At 35.5% G+C, this 19,829-nt stretch overlaps 1 protein-coding gene across 1 annotated transcript in view; it reads left to right on the top strand.

The window, feature by feature from the left end:
- The window catches only part of LOC136032732 (epidermal growth factor receptor kinase substrate 8-like), a 110,439-nt gene that overhangs the window by 22,628 nt on the left and 67,982 nt on the right, over positions 1 to 19,829 (top strand). Inside the window, exons 5-7 of the mRNA XM_065713056.1 lie at positions 8,086 to 8,239; positions 13,652 to 13,802; positions 19,649 to 19,769. Of these exons, the coding sequence (XP_065569128.1) occupies positions 8,086 to 8,239; positions 13,652 to 13,802; positions 19,649 to 19,769 (426 nt within the window). The remainder of the gene's footprint in view (positions 1 to 8,085; positions 8,240 to 13,651; positions 13,803 to 19,648; positions 19,770 to 19,829) is intronic.

The following is a 19,829-nucleotide window of genomic DNA, read 5'->3' as shown; positions in this document are numbered from 1 at the left end:
CTAAATGAATTTTACCAGCCTTCCTAGTCATTATACCAATTAGCAGACGTTTTGAAATCTCTACCCTTTTTCCCCACAAACGATGTCAACTAGAGCCCAATCTCTAAAAGGAACATCTAAGAGTCAAGCTCTCACAATTTTGTCAAATTTAGTTTGAATCTGGCGTTCCTTTTCTGGTAGATATTAAATAAAAAGAACAAGTTTTTTTTACGGAAAGTAAGTAGCGACATTAAAACTTAAAACGAACAGAAATTACTTCGTATATGAAAGAAGCTGCTTCCTCATCAACGCCCCGCTCTTCACGCTAAAGTTTCACTCTTTCTCTCAACTCCTCTTTTTAAAACGGTAAACAACTTTAGCGTAAAGAGGGGGGCGTTGATGAGGAAGCAGCCCCTTTCAAATACGAAGTAATTTCCGTTCGTTTAAAGTTTTAATGTCGCTCCTTACTTTCAGTTAAAAAAACTTGTTTTTTTTTTCAATTTTAATTGCTGGACAAACTGATCACGAAACTCATCAATTACATTAGTTGTTTAATAGTTACTGACGATGTTATTTTCATAGACTGAACGTGACGTAGACAAGTCCTTGATGTTTGATTTGCTAGACTGGAACTGTATGGAGCTTTGGGATTCGTTTTATTTTTGAGACCCTTCAGTTTTGTGTCTTTGGGGGGGGGGGTATCCTCTGCCCCCCCTTTTTAAAAGCGAAGCTTGTATGAATTATCATCATTTTTACAACAATAGAAGAGTAAATATAAAATACTATTCAGAATCTATTTATTTTGGTCATACAGTTTAAGTTTTATTTATAGCTCAGGGTTTCTGTGAAGAGTAGACCTCTGAAAATAAATTTTATGCTGTACCTCCACAATAACTCTTTCAATAATGGAAGGACTAAGTATGCGGGGCTAAGTATTCGGGTTGTAAAGCATATTGTGCTGACCAAGAGTGTTGTGCCTCGTTGCGGTCTTTAGGTCTCTTACAGTTTTACATAATGAACGTAGAGTTTAGGTTTTTTTTTCAAATGGGCTGAGTGGGTTTGTTGCAATTTTTAACTGTTACAGGTATTTTCGCTATTATGTTAGTTGGCTCCCTTGTGCATACGGATGACCCCCAATTTTTGGCAAAGCAAATATTTGGCAACATTGTTAAAACATAAGAGCAGATTCTCAAAGTTCCTAAACGGTAAACGTTGCGATGTTCTAAGTTTCTATGAATCAAACTTGGATGTCAAAGTGGGAAACGATTTACATATTTTTGAATAAATTCGACTCTATCCAAATAGCAGTTGTAAGTTTGCCTTTGCCCGACAAACCGTTCCATTTGAAGAGCAAAGTTTGCTAAAAGAACAACATTTCAATTAGAATTTTAATCCTGTAATGTCTGGAATAAGCCCTTACTGATAAGATTACTATCTGAACTAAAGGCGTAGAAGAATAAATATAATTCACATCTTAATAAACTTACTGAATTCTGCCCATTGTCACGCAGAAAAGAACACTAAAATATCTTGATTTTTCTAAGTCTCTAGATATTTTCCTCTATAAGATCAGATTAGCAAATGGCAAATCTTAATAAACTTTCTGAATACTGTTCAACTGTAATACAGAAAAGAACACCAAACTTCTAGGTATTTTTCCTCTACAAGAACAGATTGGCAAATGGGATATCTTAATAAACTTCTTCAATACTGCTCAGCTGTAACACAGAAAAAACACCAAATCTCTAGGTATTTTTCCTCTGTAAGATCAGATTGCAAATGGAATATCTTAATAAACTTCCTCAAAACTGTTCAACTGTAACACAGAAAAGTACACTAAAATCTCTAGATATTTCCCTCTATAACATCAGCTCGGGGCTTTTTTTCGCCCGGGATGGATCGCCGAAAGAAAATACGATTCATCCCATATATATCAGCTTAAATCTTTCTTTTTTTTAGCCCTTAAGTGAGATTGAACCTTATTTTTCATGCAGTTTATTATTTGATATTTGTAAAAGTTTCCATGATTTATTGTAGTGCCCCAGGGATGACCCGGCACTAGCAAGTTCAAAAATTTTGTTTGTTTGTTTTTTTTTTGGCGAAATTGACTTAGGGAATAGTTTTTAGGGTCAAATTCTTCGGACATGTGAGAAATTAGGACAAATTACGTAAAGACCTTTACTCTTGGGACATTTTTTTCTTATAGAAATACATTTTATTTTATATTTTTGCTGCCAATCCCATGTATTCCAAGGTTAATCTATTAAGCATATAACATTAATTATAATGTTTATATATTTTGTGATTCTAATGATGCAGTTTCCTTTTTAATCCGAGGTATTCTCAAAACGGTTTTAGGCTATTTTTCAAAATCTCCTTAAATTTGTTTTTGCAACAAACTTGCCGTTAAGATTAACCGAAATACTACGTAATACTGCTGAACTAACTCCTGTTGGCGATCTTTTCCCAATTAAGTGTTTTTCTTTCAAAATGGCTTTTTACATTTTCTGTTGCAATCGGCCAGAGTTCATTCTTTTACTGGGTTGTTGTGGAAGGCACAAGCGTGATTAAATCTAGTATTTTGCTAAAAACCCGAACAAATCTTTCTTGAGTTCAGTGTTACTAAAATAGAATCTTATTTTGTTCACTTTTCATTCACAAAATTAAAACTCAATCTCTCGTTACATTCCACTTCATAATTTGGACACAATAGATTGGTACGGGAAAAGTAAATATCCAACGCCACAAAGAATGTTGTCTCTTGACGTCAGGAAAAGAAATTAAGTACATTAAACACATTTCATAGATAAAGAAATTTATTTTAAACACAAATCTAGATAATATGAAAAGTTTTCGCAAGAAATGATTCATAAATCTGACTTACGAATGAAAAAAAAATGTTTATGTGAGATATATGTTACTTCATAGCTATATATGACAATTTAAAATAAAATAAGGCGTGTATTTGTAAAATATAGGAAATAGAGGGCGTCAGTAGAGCTAATACTGGGATAGAGGTGCTAATTTTCAAAATTGTGGCTCAAAAAAGATCGCCGTGCCTCAGTTACTGGGTGCTCCTTATACCTCAAAAACTTGATAAAGAATCTTAGAAAGAGCAGATAGCTGTCTCAAATGAGGTGTTTAGGACGAATGTCCCCGCCAATGAAAGGTATACGAGAATGTTCTAGCTGCAGCCAGGTAAAACGTGGCTCCTAATTTAAATAAAGATAATAATACTAACAGTTTACTATAACTCTAGAATTACATACTATTTGAAGTGTACTTTCGGGAGATTTTGGACTCTCAGAAGGTCTTTTTAAACAATATCGCCATCTATTTTCATTGCCCCTAAGTATATGTCAATAGTCAAACAATCGTCGGCAAAAAACTGGTGATAACTTAGTATTTTACTGAGGAAAACTAGGCGTTCTGATGTTAGGCCGCACGACGATACGATAGGGCCTGTGTAAAGGTGGCATGCCATTAAATGGTATATTACTATAATTTTGATCCCTCTTGGCTGGACAAAAGTAGCGACGTAGAACACCCTGCCTTTCTATTATACAAAAGAAACATGAAGCTTTGAGGAATGAAGACTTCTCTGAAGGCAGTCATTAAAATACGACATAAGTGGAGATTTCGACGGTGTTACGGTTAGCTGACGAGAGTTAGGGGTCTGATCCGTTAATGTTAGTAGTCGGATGTTTGAGACGAAGTCGTACAGCTTGATCCTTTCGATTCGTCTTACGAAGTTTGTTTGGGTTGCATCTATGGCACCACTAACAGAAGCAACATCCGGCCAGGTTTCAGTACCGCAGAGAAGGACTTGCGTTACGGTCCTGTTGTAGATCCGCATTTTGTTTTTCGGCTGATGTTGGGCTTTGACCACACGAAACGGCATAATCCAGCCATAATTGACGCGATTTTAGCGGTGCGCGACTGGACTTCTATTTCAATTGAACCGTTATCCGAGATAGCAGATCCAATGTAAGCAAAAGACTTAACAACTTCAACACCGTGCCCTAATATGTTGAATGCTCGTGAGTTGGCGAATTTACCTGCCGGGTCGACGATCATTATTGTTTTCTTCTACCAGCTAATATGTAGTTGCACTTTCAGGGCTAGTTCGGGCAGTGTATTGAGGGGTGCCTCAAGTTCAGGTATAGAAGTGCATATCAAGGCGAAAGCAAGATAATAATAGTAGATAGTAAGACTAACAGTTTACTATAACTAGAATTACATACCATGTATAACCATGGTATGTATAACTATGTATATAACCATACCAATATATAACCATACCATAATCTGTGAAGTCGCAATCGGCTATGAATCTATCGCCTTATTTCAGTCCGAATCAGAGCCGATTCGTCGTTCAGTCTATGACATAATCAATCACCGCGTTGAAAAGTTCAGGAGCAGCAACAAAGCCTTGCCTTACACTAGTATATATTTTAAATAGCGGGCTTTGGCGACCATTAACTTGGACAGATCTTTTTGTACCAGTGAAGAGCGCCTTGAACAGGTGGTAGTAATTATCAGGGAGACCCGTTCGTTCTAGAATAAGCCAAAGAGACTCACGGCCCACCGTGTCAAAAGCTGCTTTAAAGTCAACAAAGGTAATATATGCTCTACGCTGGAGCTCAGGGGTTTTCTCGATGACCTGGCGAATACTGTATATCTACTCGGTCGTGGATCTGTTGGGCATGAAACCTGCTTGCTGAATCTGGTGGTACTTACAGATGAACTAGATATTTCTGTGAAGTGACGTCATGGGGAATAGTTTTCCAGGAACTGAAAGGAGGGTAATACCTCTGTAATTTGAGCAATCGCTTCGGCTACTTTTGCGCTTCCGTAGCGGAAGGATTATCCCTTCCTTCAATTCTTCAGGTATCAATTTGGTTTTTGAGAGAGAGGGAGAAAGATGGGTTTATTAATATAAATAACAAAACAAAACAAGCAATTGGCCCGAAGCAAAGCTTGTTTGGGCTTACAACCCCAATACACATACAAATAAAAACAATACGAAAAAGGAGACGAAAATAAAAAGAAAGAAAAGAAAAGGAAAAGAAAAGAAGAAAAAAAATCAATTACCCTGCATTTCAATCGATAGGAAATTGCACTTCAAAAAAGACAAAACAAAAAGAAACTAAAACCACTTGAACAGTATCGCCTAAAACAAAACCAACATCTTGGCTCTACTTGAGGACCACTTGAGGTCCACTCAACTATCAAAAACATAAATATTAAGGCAAAATAGCTTTAATTCCCACCAAAATTCACGAAAATCATCCATGTTTCTCAAAGTCGTAGGTAAACAATTCCATGCATGGGGTCTTAGATGCCGAATAGAAAATTGAGATCTACGAATAATAGCGAGCGGACGACGGATTATATCGGACTGTCTCGTAAAATGTGTATGAATATCACTTCCTAATTCAAACATACTTTTAAAACATATTGGTAAACAATTTTGAAAATATTTATATATAAACAGGCTTCGATAAAAAGTAATAGGTCCTGCTAAAGGCAAGATTTTGCAATCTATATATTTAAAACCTACACCACATAACACTCGAAGCGCTTTTCTCGCAAAGCGCTGCAATTTCTGAAAAACTCGAATATGATGGAGATGAGAAGGAAATGTACTACCCCAAAAATTACAGCAGTATAGCAGATAAGGTTGAATTAAGGAATAATAGAGTGTTCTTAAAATATCTCTTGGGAAAATATGCTTCAACTTTCTTAAAATGTCAACATTCCTAGTGAGTTTAATACTAATATAATCTATATGTTCTCTAAAACTGAGACTTTCATCAATTAAAACTCGTAGATATTTTATACAATTTATTCTTAAAATACTCATATCAGCAATATTAAGTCTGTCTATCCAAGGGTAATAATTTGAGCTCCTACCGTACAATAAAAAGCAAGATTTACTATAATTCACATTTAACTTATTACGGTTGACCAGACGAGGGAGAACAGCATGTGCTTTAGCAGCTCAACGGTGATCTTCGGGTTCAAGGTGCCTTGTTGTTCTTCATTCTCCGTAGAGCATTTTGTGTCTCTTCTACCGAAGGGGCATAAGGCTCTGGTAGAATTCCACATGTTGTTTGCTGAATGGACGCTGGGATCAACGTAGATTCTTTCGGCGTTTAGTTGCTTTGCGAAGTGCTCCTTCCTTCGATCAAGTTGCGCGTTTTCATCTTCTAGCATTTCGCCATAGATGGATTTAACTGCGCCTGTCTTTGGTGATTTCCCATCACCAAGGTCTCTGACATGCTTGAAAAGCGACATGACGTCACCTTTTCGTGCCGCATGTTTTAGGTCTTCAGCTTTTTCTTGTCAACAAATTCTTTTTAAAATTCAAATTCATTTAAAAATTAACTTTTAATGTATGTCCTAAATCCCAACCCTTACACCAGCAACCAGTAACCCCTCTCCCCTCCAAAAAAAAATCCAGCAACAGTTGCCATCATTCAAGCAGATGAAAACTACTGTATTTTTTCCAAATTTTATGAATTTTGGCGATTTAACAGTCTTTATTATTTTTTTTTTTTATGAAACTCAAATTATGACTTTTTTGCCAGCAGTAAGTGAGTTTCAAAGTACAATTTCTTTCTCTGACAAATTTAGAAGGAACATAAAAAGGATTACTAATGCAAATCCAGATTTAATTTTGCATTTATTGTCGAAATTAAATCTTGTTTGGGTTTTTAGACTATTTTTGCATTTATTGTAGCTTGTGTCATCTTGTGCATCATTGTTTTCGTTATCCTAATTGTTGCTAGCAATATTTATCGATGATTTGAAGTGGAACTTTTGACTAGCTAGATTCACGAACACATAATGATTCGATGCGGAATTTGAAATATCATCATCACAAGCCAATCACACTATCCACTAAGCGTATGTCAGAAAGAGGAGCCATATAACACCGCCTTTTAATGTACGTGTAATAAATACCAACGCTGAATGACGTTCTGAACCCACAAGAAAATGCAATTTCTGGAAAGACGCGTAACTCGGCTTTTTTAAAACATGATTGGTTCTTTTGCCAGAAATGTTCAGCCTGTAAAAGAAAAGGAAACTTTTTTAACTACAACATTGGTTAAAAGTAAACTCTCTGTTTTTCTGTGGGTTAATTCTTATTTATCAAGCTCAGACATTTACAAGGTTTCTTTTTCTTACTTCGGGTTTTTTTTTCTAGCCAGACTTAGGATCCACTAAAAAGTCGGACCAACAAAAATAAGACATTTATCTGAAGACAGTATAAAAAAAGATATATTTAATTTTAGAAAAATAAATTTGGAGAATAAATTTTGGAAAAATATTTAACATCTGAATAACGTCAAGAATACTTGGAATGGTTGGAATGATTTTTGCTCTAAATGAGTGTCTGTGCTAAAATATTCTAAAAAGCACATTACAATTTAGTATGATTGTCGATAATGTAGAATAATTTTTCGATATAAATATGCAGAAAGGTTTGCGGAATAAAATAAAGTGAAATTTAAGCTGTCTTGCAAAAGAGGTTAAATAAAAACGTTTTTTCTTTTCACCGATCGAAGCTGGGTCTCTTAGTACTAGTTGTAAAATACTACTATTACTAATACTACTACTAACAACTCACCGCAGCACCAAGCCACCTGAGGCCAGTACAGCTATGCACGTTCCTCCACCATCCCAACCTTTTCGAAGTCTCCCTGTTTGCACTCTCCCAGGAAGTTCCCATTTTCCTTAAGTTTTGACCCCAATCCCTTAGAATACTGCGTTAGTATCTTGCATCAACAAGAGCCTTTTAACACCCGAACATCATAACTCTTATTAAGCTTTATTACATGCTTACAGTTTATTCAAACATCAGAAACATTCTTTTAACCGTTTTGATACGGATGTTTAAGTTTTTTCAGAATGATCCCTCAAGGACAAGAGCTAATGTACTGGAACAATAAGTAGTTTTAAAACACTATAAAACTTTAGTGTACAGAGTGGGGGATGAATGACATACCCCCCCCCTCCCGATGCACATTATAATTTATATAATGCGATTTTTGTTTTCATGCTTTCGCTTTTAGTTACTCTATTTTTCTTATCTTATAGTGTGTCAGAGTTAAAGCAACAGCTCTAGTCGAGGAAATGAAGGGATTTATGACCGGTGTCAAAAAGGGTGGCATCCCGCCCCCTCCAAATGCTCCTCCCCCAGAACCACCAGGCTCAGGAAGAGATAGTGTACCCCCATTTGGTCAGGCTGGAGGTAGTTGATTTTTGCTTATATTCGTGTGTGTCGGAGATCTTAAGCCGCAAAAATGTTGCAAGATTGGTGCAACTGTCTTTTGCTGCCTAAATTTTTACTTTGAAACGCTGTAACATAAGGAACATAAATAAAAAATTTTTCCTTTGAAAACCATTATTTGGAATAAAACCTACATCTCGATTAATCTAGAACTGGAAAAATGTTCTTTGTGAAAACAAATTTGACCATTGTGTGTGATTTACTTTCAGAATACTTTACGACCTATTACGTCAATGCTCTCGTTAACAATAGTCTGCTAATTGCAATGGCTGGTGGGAGAAATATACGAATATTACGTGTTCAATTTAATTTTTTTTTTTAAGAAATTGAATATCCAAAAACCGAATCTGCTTCTTTAAAGTTACTTTTATTTTATCATTATTTTATTTATTTTATTTTTATTTTGTTATATTTTTATTAACTTATTTTATATTATTTTTGTTTCATGTGTTAGTGTGCACAAACTTGATGTCTAATATTTGGAACTGATATTTGGCAATGGTGGCATCAGTCGTTTAATCTGAAAAAAAAAATTCGTAAATATATGCACGGCTTATCTTTGAAAGGCTTGTAAAAATATTCTGCAAATTTAAATGTAGATTGTCAACAACCTGACTAATTCATTGGCAGTCATTCAGTTCAAAAACCAGCTTAAATTGGGTCCAGAGAGAAATACCATGTATGGTGTATGGCATTATACAAGATTGCCACTTCTAGTGATTTATCACTATTCCTAGTGATTTTTCATATTGCCTAAACGAAAAGTAACTAAATTAGCGCATAAATTACTAGATTATTGAGAGAAATCACGAAAATATAGTGATTTTTCTTCACTGGATGGCAACCCTGGTGGCAGTGCTCAAGAGCTGGCAAAATAAAGAAGCAAATGCCTGCAATACATTGTTGTTTTTTTTTCCCTGAACACTACGCATGGATGGGTAGTCGTACTGCAGAGGGCAGCCATTTGATTGGAAGTTGTAAGCTCGAATGCCCTATTTAAGAGTTGAAAATGATTAGGGGCAGCCAGACCACTCCGGGACCATTTTTGGCGTGATTGTTTTTTAAATAAATAATGGTTGTTTCTACTTTCCTTTTTTTTCTGGTATTATACCTGGTTATTGTTAAACCAACTTCCTTCCAAATTTGGCTGCTATGTTACAGATTTTCTTTTTAGAAACATACATATTATATATTTATTATAGTTTTATATAATTATTATAGTTTTTAGATATTTTATTAATTACAGACCAAAGAACATGTCGGACAGCAGGCACAAAAACAAAACAAAAAAACTTTAGCGTATACTCTTTATAATTTTACTGTTATTTTGTAAGATCAATTCAACGCTTATTGTTGAATAATATGAAAAAAACTTCGTTTTCTTAAAGAGTTAAAGAGGCTGCGTCCCAAAGTCGAACCTTAAAACGTACAGGAATTAGAAGAGGCAGTTGGGGGGCAGCCGCCCCCCAAACCCCCCGCTTATAAAGACCCTTTTGTACAGGTTTTTTGTTGTGGGGGGACTTCATTGTTACTAATTACTAGTTTCGGCGCAATGGTTCTCCTGTCCTTTTGTGTTTAACATTTTTCGAAGTTATTCCATTATTCATTCATTTCAATTTTTTGTTAATTAAAAGAGGGCCTTTCCGAAGCCAAGAGCGGGGGGTTGCAAAAAAACAAAAAACCTGTACAAAAGAGTCTTTAAAAGCGGGGGGTTTGGGGGGGGGGCGGCAGCCCCCCAACTGCCTCTTCTAATTCCTGTACGTTTTAAGGTTCGACTTTGGGACGCAGCCTCTTTAACTCTTTAAGAAAACGAAGTTTTTTTCATATTATTTCTGTACGTTTTTCTACAATCCATGGTGGATTTAATTTAATAATTCCTGTACTCCTCGTAGAGGAATTAGGAGAGGAAGTTGGGTGGCTGCCGCCCCCCAACCCCCCCGCTTTTAAATCATTGTATAAAATAGAAAAAAAATAGATAGAATGACCGAAATGTTTCTTTTGCTCATAAGAAGCTAATATTCTGTTATCTCTCAAATGATAAGCTGTCCAGGTGTTATCAAAATTTTTTTGATGTTGTGAAAAAAAACCGCCCGTAAGGGACTTGAACCCTTGACCAGAGGATTAAAAGTCCCACGCTCTACCGACTGAGCTAATCTCTTTCATGTGTGTAAATATAACTTCTCAATAACTTTAAAAACTTTCAAATTAACATGGGCTCTTATGGAGAGAAATGCGTTAATTAAGTAGCTAATGCGTGGTTTCTGGAAAACAGGGAAGGAGTTATCGGATCGAGCTGAAATTTCGCGGATAAGCTCCTGGGCCGTAGGGGACCTTAACTTGTGAATTTCAGCCCGATCGGACAACGTTAAAAGGGGGGGGGGGGTTGAGGGGTCGAAACTTTCGGGGGTTAAGATTTTCCAAAGAAACTTTCAAGGGCACTTACTCGGAGAATTCCGCATCGAATGAGTCTTCGTACACCCAGATCCGATGTCGGATGTGACCTGTAGGCGTCGAGAAAAAAAAGGAAAATGAATTTTAAGTGGCTATGCGTGGTTTCTGGAAAACAGGGAAGGAGTTATCGGATCGAGCTGAAATTTCGCGGATAAGCTCCTGGGCCCTAGGGGACCTTAACTTGTGAATTTCAGCCTGATCGGACAACGTTAAAGGGGGGCTGGGGTTGACGGGTCGAAACTTTCGGCCAGATTTTCCCCATGAAGGAAAAGTTGGAGGGGGATCAAATTTTGCAGGTTTCTTAGTTGGAGCTCGGGCTACGAAATGTATCCCTCCCCATCCCTCTGCGACCACTGGAACCGAAGATCGCTTAACATTGTCGTGTGTCGCCTCTTTATAGAGGCACGAGTGTGCCTCCTTGATTTAATTGTTGTTATTATTGATTGTTAATATGTTACTATTGTATATTATCAATGCATTATTGTCTAAATATTATTATTGTTATTATCGTTAATATTTATTATTTATGGTTAATATTTTAGTTTTGTGTCAATGCCTGAATGCAGATAATAAAGTTAATGATCATTAATAGGTCAGTTATAAGGGACTTGTTTCAAAAGATGGATGCGCATTATTCAAACAATTTATCTGTCACTCACTTTTTCTCTTTTAAACTTGTTTGAAAGAAATTTAACTTTCATTTTTTTTCAAGTTTGCTGAATCAAATTTCGGTGTGTGTTAAGGTTTAGATTGCCTAAAAATAATTTGTTGTTTTTTTTTCTAAATATATTGGCTGACACTCGTTCGGGTTTCCTTCCCTGCACTCTACTAGGGCAGGAGTAACCTGCAACTGGGACTATCATTTTTCCCTCATGAATTTTATTGTTATGTCGTTTTATTCTGTCATTCCATATATTTCGTAATTTGGTGCGCTGGATTCAGGATCCTTTGTCTGAGAGGACGGGGGTTCGAATCCTAGTGTACCCAATTATTTAGTTTGGGACGGGGGTCAGTGGTTTGACACTGTAAGCTCAGCCAGAGTCGACCCAGCTGTAAATGGGTACCTGGAGAAGTCTGGGAAAGGTAAACAGGAAGGATGTGCGAAAGCACTTGATGGTTGGCCCCCAACCCCCCATTGCACTTCCTGGCTGAAGGGCCAAGAAATGGACATCAGCACCGCCGGTAGGGACCGTAAAGTCTAATGTCGTATTATTTACCTTTATTTAATCTTTCATAGTGAAGATTTTATTTGAAGTGTCCATGATTTGTATTGAAATCGTTTAAATTATCAATAATACCATTCTGAATCTTCAAGAGAATTAAACAACCTCAATAGGCAAAATGTCAGGATAATAAAAAGAACTGAGTGTAAAAAGAACTGCAGCTACTTTTTAAATTAGTTTCTGAAACTGTTGAAAAAAAGAACAAAAGTTTCTGAAAAAAGAACTCAAACTGCTTAAAAAGAACTGAATGTAAAAAGAACTGAAACTACTCAGAACTGAAGAACTGAGCCACTTTTTTCTACTTTTTTTGGGGGGAAAACTAAACAGTATTCTACTTGAAAAGAAGCTCTGAGACCCTGAGAACCAGTGTATCTTAATTTGCTGCAAGAAGCTTTACCGAGACGCCAAGAATGTATTAATGAAGAATTTTAAAACTTTTGAAAGCTATAGACCTATTGTCCATAATTGCTACCATCACTGGCCTATTATGTTCTTGATAAGATTTGGAATCTAGGCCTGCTTTTATGCTTCTAATAAGCCTGATAAAAGTGGATCACACTTGTGCCCCTGCAAAGTTCTGAGGAATGGACTAGACGAATAAGTATTTGGGCTCAAACTGCTTAAAAAGAACTGAATGTAAAAAGAACTGAAACTACTCAGAACTGAAAAGCTGAGCCACTTTTTTCTACTTTTCTTTTGGGGAAAACTAAACAGTCTTCTACTTGAAAAGAAGCTATGAAACCCTGAGACCGGGGGGCAACCCCCCTCATACGGGCCTGAAACACGCTCTCTTGCAAGTATCAGACTTTGTTGTAATAAATTTTTTTGGTAAATCTTTTTCCTCTTTCCATTAAAAGTAAATAAAAGAGAAGGAAAGGATAACTAACCCTGATAAAGAAACAATAAAAATTATGATACCAAATATTTTCCTGTTTCCCATCGAACCCATGATTTTCCATTATTTTCCCATTGGACCCATAATTTTCCTGTTCAGATCCAGGGTTCTTTACTGCAATTAAACTAAAAAAAAGAAGTTTTTTTTTTTTTTTACTGAAAGTAAGGAGCAAAATTAAAACTTAAAATGAAGGGGTTACCGCCTCCTCAATACCTCACGTTTTACGCCAAAGTTTGACTTGTTGTTCCAAGTATTTAAGAATGACTCCTGAAACGCAAAGGCCGTTTAATTAGAATTATAAGATTTTTCTAAAAAACAACCTTTAGCGGAAAGAGGAAGGCATTGAGGAAGGGGCAACCCCCCTCATATACGTAATGTTTTCTGTTAGTTTTAAGTTTTCATTTTGCTCCTTACTTTCAGTTGATTAAACTTGTTTTTTTTTAATTTAGTTTCTAATTTGTTATTTGTTTTTTAAATAATACTGGAATATCCAGCTCCTCTTCAACGGAAAATTCTTTTCCCCCATGAAAAATTCCTCCATGGAAAGATCCTCCCTTAGATTTAGACGCCAGCATAGCGGTGACGTGGCGCCAATCTGTACTTACTTTTAGCACATGCTACAGAAAATTTAGGCCGCCGTATTTGATGTTGATCTTTAGGGAGTATATTTTTCTCAGCACAATTTTTGAGGGAATGTTTTTTATTCTTCATAAAGAATCCAAATATGTACATGGGCTTGCCAGTTGAAATTAATTTCCGAAGATTATTGTCGCTGAAAAAGTTGATTTTTGTTTTATTTATTAGATCATCGTGCAGATGATGCTTCTTCGACATCAAGCGAGAAATACGAAAGAGATGTCGCTGTGTTAAACCGGTGTTTTGATGATATTGAAAGATTTATTGCCCGACTTCAGCATGCAGCTGCAGCGAGCAGAGAATTGGATAGACGCAGACGGTAATTTTTTTTCCTCCCTTTTTTTTCTTCTCTAAAATTCAGTCTTAATTAGATTATCGAATTTCCTAGAAAAACCTTTTTTGTGGGTGGGGGAGGGGGTTAAACTAGAACTTAAAGTGGTGAGAAATGAAGGTCTTTTTGTTTGTAACATTTGCTGAAGAATTAATAACCTGTAATAGATTAGTTTAACCCGCACATGGTTTGCCAAGTCATAACTATTCCTTTTAATTTAAAACTGCGCCTCTTCTTTACTAAAAAAAAATACATAAAAACTGTGTTTTTGGCTAATCAAAAACGCGTTTTCTGATATTTTTTTAGTTAACGCTTCTTTGATGCCTAGTAAGAAATGCGAAAGAAATATTGTGGTGGTAAACCACTGTTTTTTTTTTTAATAAAAAGATTTTATTTAGTCTTTAAAATACAGCTACAATGATCAGGGAATTAAATTGACGTCAACAGAAGTTTTTTTTTTTTTTTTTTCTCTTTTTTTTTGACAGAAACTATGGTAAATGCTTTTACTAAAAAAAGATTACGGTAAAAAAAAAAAAAAAAAACAAAAAAAAACGATCAGCTGTTCTGGACTACGGAACATTCCTGATGAAAAATCGGTCGTCAGCCAGATACATCAGCCAGATGCAGTAGGCCTACTGCCTATGGTATTTTGCCAAGTGAACATTTTGATTTTATTTTTCATTTTTTCTTCTTCTTTCCTTCCTACTTTACTGTGCGAAACCGATGTTTTGAATATTGGTATGTTTACAATGTTTTGATGATAAAAAATATTGTCATGCTCCAGTATGCAGCTGAAGGGAACAGGGAATTAGTCAAACGTTAACGTAAGCCTTCATTTTTCTTATAAATAATTTCTGAGACTACAGTGGCCAAGCATGACAAAACGGGAAAATGCAAGGAGGAAAAAACGTGGAAACTTGAGGAAATCACTTTTAACTGTATTTTTTTTTTCTTTTTTAATCTTAATTTTCCACTGAGACCGGTTTAGCGCATGTTTTGGCCGAAATATATGTGTTGTTCTCTCTTTTTCTCTTACTGTGATTTTCCTTGTTTTTTTCTTTTGTATTTTTTCCCATTTTTTTTTTATTATTTTTCTTATCTTTTTGCCAGACGTTATGGTGAGAGCTTAAAATACATATCTAATATACTTATGCAATAGATATCTAATATACTCTATAAAATATAGAGCTTGAAATAATATCTAATATCATAGCAGTTAGAAACATGATCATTTCTTTCTTTCTGAACATGATTTCCTTATCCGAAACTTCTGAAACATTGCATCTACGAAATTTTTGTTATTCTTCTGAGTCTGAAAATAGCTGTATGTACATTTTTCTATTGTTTTTGGCCAGGCAAATACGAGTATCATAGATATCGTAAGTTAATACCAAATTACTGGCAAAGTCTGCTATATGGTCCTGATACCCCTCAAAGGGCTGGAGTCATTTCCATTCATCTTTGGACAGAATAATTTTTTTATGGTTTTTCTTTTTCGTTATAACATTAAAATTGAATACCGTAGCTCCTGTTTTTTTTTATCGAAATATTGGTGGCAATCAATTTCATTTGATTAGTCTGATACGTACTACGTTTTTATCAATCTCTTTTCTTTTAAATCCCTTCTTTTCAAATATATAAAAGTCAATAGTCTGAACTAAACTTAAACTAAGGCTATTTATTTAGCATTCAGTAAGCCCAAATTAGAGTCTTACTTTTCTGTTGGTTTTAGGTTTGGGAACATCGCACTTATTTATAGTATAGTTTCTCGACAAAAAACATTTGCGACAATTAGTTTAATTTTATTTTTCAAGAGTGACCTTATTTTTTCACTATTTTCTTTCTTTCAAATTTGTTCCCTCCAAACGTATTGACAAACCAGTTGACAAAATAAAACGTCCAATTGAAGCAATCCTTTTTGTCGGATTTCAATTTGAAGCAATCCTTTTGCAACGGCGATTCCAGCCTTTTTTCAAGTTGGAGCAAGGTTTTAAGAGGAGCACTTAATTTAAAACAAATTTTATTTGTTTTAATTTTGGCTTTATTGTTCACTTTTTGCTGTCCGTTTTAAGTTTCTTATCTTCATTCATAGTAATTTCTCATTATTTCTGATTTGACATCTTATATAAGCTTTTTTTTCTTCATTTGAATCTTGAAATTTGCTCCTTAAATTTTTTGGAAACACTTTATTTTAGTACACAAAAAGTAGGAGAATTATGTGAAAACAAATGAAAAAAAAGGACTAGATAAGAAGAAGAATTGTAAGGGTGGTCCATGGATGATACGAAATTATGAGGGATTATAAAAGATAGGAGAACTATGTTAAGACTGTTGAAAAAATGGGAATCGTGAAGGAGATCCGCGGGGGATACGAGAATTATTTGTAAACTATTGAAAAAAGAAAATTATAAAGAGAAGGGAATCATGATGGAGATCCGTAATTATTGAGATCCGGCTTCGGAAACAGCAATTATAGGGAAAGGAGTCTAATAAGCCCCAAAATATAAGTGTTTTAGCAGCAAAACTAGTGAACATTTCTCAGCTAGCCTTTATTAACACTTAAAATATATGCAAAAGAACACAAAGAATACATCAAATAAGACTTCAGGATATACGAAACTTGCATGGTCGAGACATAGAGCTTTCTGTCATCCTTCGCAGGTGTACTTCGATTTCTGCCTTCCTGGAGGACAGATATGGCAATAGTTTTTCTTTGATCTAGAATCTACATTCAATGAGACATTGCCGAACAGGTTTTCAACAAGCTAATAGTTGTATAATTCACGAGACTGATGCAACAGGTTAGCACGAATCTTCAAGTTAGTCAAATAGTTCGTGGTAACGAACTGTAGTAAGGAGCGACCCGGCTCAATAGTAACCGAAACTCTAAAAAACGGAATTATGACACTAATAGCTACATCAAAAGAATCGCATTTTAATGCTGATTTTAAATATATAAGTCTCATCAAGTTTAGTCTTACCCATCAAAAGTTACGAGCATGAAAAAATGTGCCTTATTTTAGAAAATAGGGGGAAACACCCCTTAAAAGTAATACAATCTTAACGAAAATCACACCTTCAGATTCAGCGTATCAGATAACACTATTATAGAAGTTTTAAGCTGGGAGGATCTTTCCATCGAGGAATTTTTCATGGGGGAAGAGAATTTCAATGAAGGGAGCGCAGGACTTTCTAGCATTATTAAAAAAAAACAATGAAAAAATAAATATGAAAAGTTTTTTTCAAATGAAAGTAAGGAGCAGCATTAAAACTTAAAACGAACAGAAATTATTACGCATATGAGGGGTTCACCTCATCCTAATACCTCGCTCTTTACGCTAAAGTATTTTTAGTAATTTCAACTATTTATATTACGGCCTTTGTGATTCAGGGGTGATTCTTAAGGAATTGGGACAAAATTCAAGTTTTATTGTAAAGAGCGAGGTATTGACGAGGAGGTGAACCCCCTCATATACTGAATAAAAACATACGATAATAAAAGTTCGTTACGTAGTTTAATTCGTAAATTACGTATATTTTTTCACTAATGAAAACGTTCGTAAAAAATTAAGAGTTCTAGTTGCGTTTTTAAGTAATCAAAAAATTGGAGGGCAACTAGGCCTCCTCTCCTGCTCCTTTTTTCTCAAAGTCTTCTGATTAAAACTATACGAAAGCCACTTAGCCAACAAAAATTAATATGCAAATTTCGTTTTTATTATTTATGTGCGGAGAGCCAAAATCAGAACTTGCATTAATTCAAAAACGTTCAGAAATTAAATAAAAAAAAAAACAAGTTTTTGTAACTGAAAGTAAGGAGCGACATTAAAACTTAAAACGAACAGAAATTACTCCGTATATGAAAGGGGCTTTTCCGCCTTAACCCCCGCTCTTTACGCTGAAGTTTTTTTTTTACTGCTTTAAAAAGTAGAGTTAAGAGAAAGAGTCAAACTTTGGCGTAAAGAGCGGGGCTTTGAGGAGGAAAAGCCCCTTTCATATACGGCGTAATTTCTGTTCGTTTTGAGTTTTAATGTCGCTCCTTACTTTCAGTTAAAAAAACTTGTTTTTTTATTATTTAATTTTCTACAAGAACCCTTCCGAGGTCAGTGAGCATTTCCTAATTGGAATATTAATCACCTGGATGTTGAAAGGGGGCAGATGAACTCCAGCAATCAACCCTGCTAGGTCTAGCAGTGCTTTCACAACTCCTGTCGTCCATCTTGTTGTCCTTCGACTTGTGCTGTTGTTTGTGCATTTTTAATCAAAAGAGTCAATGTCATGTTCAATTAGCAATATAAAATGTGGCCGTCTCTGGCTTCCAATACTTGGTCAATAGATGCAGAAAAGTACATTGATAAAGACAAGACAACTACTCTGTTTTTCTTAGGTACATAGAAAACCAAAGTAATTTGGTCCTGGAAGTGGAACACATGGAAGATCTGAGTTCTCTTTTAATGTTTGACATGAAGGAGGTATAGATTTCCCCCATGTTCCTCTTCAGCATACCACCATAAGTTAAAGGTCTTATATCCTGTAATAATCCAGTTAGTATCTCTGATATGGTCGTCTAGTGTGAGGAGTTTGTGTGGGAATATTGGCATTCGACTCTTGGGTCGGAGATGTTTCTTTACCGCTATGAATTTACTATAAGATAAAATGTCTCTGCATTGGCTAAGCGCTGAATTTCTATCTCTATTTGTTTGGCTTCGAAGGTATGTATATTTTGAAGCTGTACAGGCCGTACAATCCCACTAACATCTTGTTGACTATTGGTACTCTCCAGAAGGTTGATTTACGTTGCCGTTATTTAAAAATGTTTTTAGCAATTCCTGTATTGGTACTATAGGACTTAAGTTGTGGTTAAAAGTAATATAGCTGTTGAACCGCTGGTGGTACTCAATAAAAAGGAACCTTTGACACACCTGGTAGCCAAAATAAACCGTCAAAAATCAAAATGGCTTTCACAATCCTTGTTTTGTTCCCTTACTTGGAAGAGACCAGCCAGGTACAGAAGGCCAATAACAGCACGCATTTCACTAATATTGACTGCGTTAAGCAAGGTATTCTTTATCAAAAACACGAAAAGTACAAAGTTACCGATTGTTAGCATTCATAGCATTTGTGTGGTAAACAAGCTTCTGAATCATCTTGGAGGTTATGAAGAGGTCTTAGACCTCCTCAATGGTAGATCTCCTTCATTTCTCCAGCTGAACCTCTAAGCCCAAGCAAATGTTACACTAGGTTTGAAGCTCTTGTTCTCGATGTTGGATTCTAGATTTTGTCAAAACATTTATGAAATAATTGAGAATCTTATAGCTCTTCTATCACGTACTGTGTTTCTAGAGTATGCACAGGAAAACATAAGCGAGTAAAGAAAACTTGTTGAAACACTTCAAGCTTCACAGTAGACCTAGTTTCAAACAGAACACTATTTTTTTCTTGACAGGATCTGACAATCATTAAAAACATAGAATTAGCTAAATTTTTAAAGTATTAAGGAATGCCAAAATGTGAAAACTGCACTTTTGGTCGGGTGGGGTCTATCAGACCCCAACCCCGTGTAGTTTATTACCTTAAAGAAATGCAGCGAATTCCTTCTATCTGCTATAGCACATGAGAATATTGGCTTTTTGAATCGTATTCTTTACTAGGTTGCAGCTGTTGCTGTGACTATGATAATAGACCTTAGACGTGAAATCTCATCCTATAATGGGATCTGTTAGATCTCAACCGACCATTTAAGGATTAATAAATAGGTCTTTTTTGGCATATTTTATTGCAAGAATATTAATTATCTTGGTTATCGTAAGAAGCAATATCCACATATTTTGTTTTAGATCGCGCAAGTCGAAAAAAAAGGACCATGGTGATGGTATAATAGCCGTTCGTGCCAGGGCACCGCCAGAAAAAGACTTCGTAGACACATTGCAGAAATTTAAACTTTCCTTTAATCTTTTGGTAAGTTTGACTGACCTTCAATATCTGTTTTTTTTTAGATAATTTCTTGTATTCACTTAC

Source organism: Artemia franciscana, chromosome 11 (assembly GCF_032884065.1).
Source record: "Artemia franciscana chromosome 11, ASM3288406v1, whole genome shotgun sequence".
NCBI lineage: Eukaryota > Metazoa > Arthropoda > Branchiopoda > Anostraca > Artemiidae > Artemia > Artemia franciscana.
The sequence above is the reverse complement of the archived record's forward strand: the minus strand, read 5'-3'. Positions and strand labels throughout refer to the sequence as shown.